Raw genomic sequence first — 5252 nt, forward strand, 5'->3', positions numbered from 1 at the left:
TCCGGCTTTTTCTGTTTATGTGGTGCTGAGGAATCGAACCCAGGGCCTCAGGCATGCAAGGCAAGCACTCAACCACTGAGCCACCTTCCCAGCCCTTCAGTGACATTTAGATACATTTGTATGAAGGGGTCAACTCCCTTCTTTTACAAATTAGATTTCCAGCCATTCAGGGTTTATCAATCTCTGTGGCTACTGCAATTAATAAAGGGAAAAGTATCTTGGGGATCTTGTGATTGTGGGCACAACTTCTAAAAGAGAAAGCTCTGCTTACTGCATTCCTAGGCCAGCTCACTTTCCGATGTTGTATTCCCAGTGAAATGAACTTTCTCCTAGAAGAGTCTTGAAGGACAGCTAGGGATTAGGAATATGTATAGTTTAACAATCCAAACGAGACTAAGAGGCTGAGCCCTGCCTAGAGCTCTTTCCCCAGGTTTCCTCATATTGCCAGTTGGCCAGGAGTAAGGAAGGTGGATATGACCAAGATCCCTCTTTCCACGAGGGGAGGGAAGGAGATGGGGAAACCCCCATCTAGAAATTTCACTTCCTCTTTAGGCTTGGATACTCACGACGCAATACCAGGTCTCACTCGCATTGGTTATTACAGGAGTCAACCAGCGTTTCAGCGGTTCCAGTTCCCATGCACTTGTCAGGACTTTCCCCAGTCTTGAAGATGGGGGTGATGGCGCCACGGACACTCCTTCCCCTGCTGCTCTTGGGAACCCTAGGTGTGACCGAGACCTGGGCTGGTGAGTGCGGAGTGGGGAGGGAATTGGCCTTTGCTGGGGCTGAGCTAGGGGGCCGTCAGACTCCTCACCTCGCCCACCCCGGCCCCCTCCTCCCCTCCGGCTCCGTCCACCCCGATCCCGGGGTCCCGCGCCCGGGCTCAGCCGCTCTCCGTCCCCAGGCTCACGCTCCCACTCCCTGCGGTATTTCGACACGCTGGTGTCCCGGCCCGGCCGCGGGGAGCCGCACTTCACCCTCGTCGGCTACGTGGACGACACGCCGTTCGTGCGCTTCGACAGCGACGCCGCGAGTCCGACGATGGAGCCGCGGGCGCCGTGGATGCACCTGGAGCCGCGCGAGTACCGGGAGCAGCAGACGCGGAACGTCCGGAGGCACGCGCAGACCTTCCGGATTCAGCTGCGGACCCTGCTGGGCTACTACAACCAGAGCCGGGACCGTGAGTGAGCCAGGGCCCGGGTGGGCGGCCACCTCCCCACGCCCAGCCCCAGTCCGGGCTCCACCGCTGGGCCGGGGGCTTTGGATGCTCCCCGGAGGGGGAGGGGTAACGGCGAGAAATCCGACCCAGTTTAATTTTCAGTTTAACAGGAAATCACATGTTCGGGGCTGATCCTCAGGGGCGGGTCCAGGGGCGGGGCTGATCCTCGGGGGCGTGGCGGGGCTGATCCTCAGGGCGGGGCGGGAGTGGGGCTGATCCTCGGGGGCGGGGTCAGGGGCGTGGCTGATCCTCAGGGGCGGGGCCAGGCTCTCACACCTACCAGAGGATCTGCGGCTGCGACGTGGGACCCGACGGACGCTTCCTTCGCGGGTACCGAACCGATGCCTACGATGGCGAGGATTTCATCTCTTTGAACGAAGACTTGAACACCTGGACCGCTTCGGACACCGTGGCTCAGATCACCCGGCGCAAGTGGGAGGCAACAGGTGAAACTGAACAAGAGAGAGCCTACCTGGAGAAGGAGTGCGTGAAGAGGCTCCTGAGATACCTGGAGAATGGGAAGGAGGCGCTAAAGCGCGCAGGTATGAGGGGCCTCAGGGCAACTCTTCTGTCTTGCCCTGGGGAAGAGGCTCCTGTGTCTGGGATAGAGCTGGAATCCTGCCTGCCCCTCTCTTCCACGGGAACAAAGAAGAAACACTCTTGGGTTTTTAGATCTAGCTTCAGAGTGACTTACCCAGGGGCCCTCCCTTCTCTCAGGACAATTAAGAAGCTGTTTCAGGAACCAGGAGGAGGTCAGAAATGGGGTGATGGATCACGGGTGTCTTTGAGGGTAATTTGAGAGGAAGAGGTGAAAACTTCAGTAATTTTGCATTCTTCCTCAGCCACTCCATTTCAAGACAAGAACAGAAGGATGGAGGAGGGGGGAAAGGTGGCATGCATGCACAACCCAACACTAGTATAAACATCAGGGTTAATTGAATCTTTAGAAAGTTCTAGAATCAGGATGAGCTAATCCAACGTAGCAGGATTACACCTGAAGCCTTGGCTCAAGTGGTAGGATACCAGCCTTGATTGAAAAAACCTAAAGGTCAGCACCCAAGCCCTGAATTTAAGCCTCAGAACCCCATGCACATAGAGTGTCTTTCTCTAGATGGAAGTGGGAAGGCTCCATGAAATAACCCTTTGGCTCTATAGCTGATTGTGAACCTTGGACCTCTTGGGTCTTGTTTTCTGACCCTCACTCAATTTGTCGCTGAGTTTCTCAGTGACCAATAGGTCAGAACCAGGTGTACCTATTCTCTTGGTTAAAGACATTGAGTCTCCTATTTTGGATTGGCTCATCCTGATTCTAGAACTTCCCAAAAAAGAGGTTAACCCAGGTGTTTGTGGGTATATTACTGTCTCGGTTATACACACATCTCCCTCCCATTCTCCTTTTCTATTGTCAGGATGGAGTGGCCCAAGAAGGATGCACAATTCCTGAATTTTCCATTTCTTCCTCTCAGATCCCCCAAAGACATACGTGACCCACAACCCTATCTCTAACCATGAGGTCACCCTAAAGTGCTGGGCACTGGGCTTCTACCCTGCGGAGATCACTCTGATCTGGCAGCGGGATGGGGAAGATCAGACCCAGGAAATGGAGCTTGTGGAGACCAGACCTGCAGGAGATGGAACCTTCCAGAAGTGGGCAGCTATAGTGGTGCCTTCTGGGGAGGAACAGAAATACACATGCCATGTGCAGCATGAGGGGCTGCCTGAGCCCCTCACCGTGACATGGGGTAAGGAGAGGATGTGGGCACAGAGCTTGTGGTCAGAGAAGCAGGAGCCCTTCTGGGGACTTCATTAGGGTCATGCCTGGGAGCTGGGGGTCATTTTTTCTTCTCTTTCCTCTTCCTTTCCCAGAGCCCACCTCTAAGCTCTTCATCCTCAGCATGGGAACTGCCATTTTCCTGATTCCCTTTGGAGTTGTGGCAGCTGCTATAATGTATATGAGGAAGAAAGCAGGTAGGAAGACACAGGGTCTTAGTTTTTTCCTTCCCACTCCTTTTAGAAGTGAGCCCTTCTCATTAATAGGAAACACCATCTACACATACACACACTCACTCAGCCTGGGGTCCTGTGTGCTGATTCTTACTCTATGGGAAAGGTCATGGAAAATGAAGGACAAATTTATTGCATTTGTGATGGTGGTGGTTTGGGGAACCTGATTCCTATCAGTGAGAGGAGAACGTCTCTGCTCTAGAAGGACAGTTGGTCTAGTCCCTCCTGCCTTCTGATCCTTTCCTGGGTCTGCAGTCAGTTATGGAAACTTCCCTGGAGCCCAGTAAATCTCTGATCTCTGACGGTTTTTTGTTTTGTTTTTCATAGCTTAAAAAAAATTAATTGGGCTGACAATATGGCTTAGTGGTAAAGTGCCTGCCTGGCATGCATGAAGCTCTGGGTTCAATTCCTTAGTACCACATAAGCAGAAAAAGCTGGAAGTGGCACTGTGGTTCAAGTGGTAGAGTGCTAGCCTTGACCAAAGAAACTCAGGGATGGGGCTGGGAAGGTGACTTAGTGGTAGAGTGGTTGCCTTGCATGCATGAAGCCCTGGGCTCAATTCTTCAGTACCACATAAGCAGAAAAAGCCAGAAGTGGCACTGTGGCTCAAGTGATAGAGCGCTAGCCTTGAGCTGACAAGTTGAGGGATAGCGCCCAGGCCCATAGTTCAATCCACCCCCTCCTCCTCACCCCCCCCCCCCCCCCCCCCCCCCCGCCAAAAAAAAAAAAAGAAGAAGAAGCTCAGGGACAGAGCCCAGGCCCTGACTTTAAGCCCCAATGACTGGCAAATAAATAACAAGTAAATCATCAGTCTGGACAAGGAATCAATGAGACTTGTGGGGAAGTGAGCCAGAAGCCACTGGGCCACCTAGTCCATATTCCCACCTTCAGTCACATCTTCTCTGGGCTCTGAGTACCTCATGCTATTTATTTTTTTCCATCTCAGGTACTGACAGTGCCCAGGGCTCAAATGAATCTCTTACAGCAAAAAGGTAAGACCCTGTAGAGCCTGATTTGGGGGCAAAGAAGAAGAGGACACAACTGGGTCCCCTCTTATTTTGTGACAAGGAGTCAGAAAATTTAAACCTTGCCGGGCACCTGTGGCTCACACCTGTAATCCTAGCTTCTCAGGAGGCTGAGTCTGAGGATTGTGGTTCAAAGCCAGCCTGGGCAGGAAAAGTCTGTGAGACTCTTACCTCCAATAAACCACTCAAAACCAGAAGTGGTGCTGTGGCTCAAGTGGTTAGAGCGCTGGCCTTGAGCTGAAGAGCTGAGGGACAGTACCCAGGCCCAGAGTTCAAGCCCCACGACTGACAAAAAAATAAAATTTAAATTTAAACCTTTTAGTGAGTGAAGGGTTGGTCAGAATGCTGCCATTTTAGCAACTGCACTGAATTTTCTCATCCCTCTTTTGTTCCTAGTACTAAAGAGCTGCCTGTGTGGGACTGAGTGACACATGATAAGTGCATGTCTCTCTGTGGTAACTTGAAAATTCCTGGATTGCCAGGCACCAGTGGCTCATGCCTGTAATCCTAGTCACTCAGGAGGCTGAGATCTGAGGATTGTGGTTCAAAGCCAGCCCTGGAAGGAAACTCCCTGAGACTCTTATCTCCAATAAACTACTCAAAAAAGAGGTGGCTCTGTAGCTCAAGTGGTAGATCACTCATCTTGAGCAAAAGAAGCTCAGGGACAGTGCCCAGGCCCAGAGTTCAAGCTCCAGGACAGGATAAAAAAAAAATCCTGGTTTCTCTTTCTGTAAAGATGTCTGGGTGTGTTTTGCATTCTTAAAGGCATAGTGTAAAGAAGTGGGGAGGCTGGGAGGCAGCTCAGTGGTAGAGTGCTTGCCTTGCTTGTATGAAGCCCTGGGTTCAGTTCCTTAGCACCACATAAGCAGAAAAAGCCGGAAGTGGCACTGTAGCTCAAGTGGTAGAGCGCTAGCCTTGAGCGGAAAAGTTCAGGCCCCATGACTAGCAAAAAAAAAAAAAAAAATCGAATCTGTGAGACTCTCATTTCCAACTAACTACCAGAA

General features: G+C 51.8%; 1 protein-coding gene across 1 annotated transcript; it reads left to right on the forward strand.

The window, feature by feature from the left end:
• Positions 1–103: 103 nt before the first annotated feature.
• LOC105996964 (HLA class I histocompatibility antigen, A-11 alpha chain-like) lies at positions 104–4785 on the forward strand. Its single transcript, XM_013031216.1, has 6 exons — positions 104–746; positions 905–1180; positions 1486–1761; positions 3086–3187; positions 4170–4215; positions 4645–4785. Exons 1-6 carry the CDS (start codon positions 638–640, stop codon positions 4670–4672), a joined length of 837 nt encoding a protein of 278 aa, XP_012886670.1. The 5' UTR covers positions 104–637; the 3' UTR covers positions 4673–4785.
• The last annotated feature ends 467 nt before the right edge of the window (positions 4786–5252 follow it).

This window comes from Dipodomys ordii, unplaced genomic scaffold, assembly GCF_000151885.1.
Source record: "Dipodomys ordii isolate 6190 unplaced genomic scaffold, Dord_2.0 Scaffold138, whole genome shotgun sequence".
Taxonomy (NCBI): domain Eukaryota; kingdom Metazoa; phylum Chordata; class Mammalia; order Rodentia; family Heteromyidae; genus Dipodomys; species Dipodomys ordii.

Bases quoted from the DNA above. Each gene is read 5' to 3' on its own strand.
- LOC105996964 (XM_013031216.1), top strand. From the start codon at position 638: ATGCACTTGTCAGGACTTTCCCCAGTCTTGAAGATGGGGGTGATGGCG. The intron at 1,762-3,085 runs GTATGAGGGGCC...TTCCTTTCCCAG, and splicing joins GGAGGCGCTAAAGCGCGCAG to AGCCCACCTCTAAGCTCTTC. The intron at 4,216-4,644 runs GTAAGACCCTGT...TTTTGTTCCTAG, and splicing joins GAATCTCTTACAGCAAAAAG to TACTAAAGAGCTGCCTGTGT.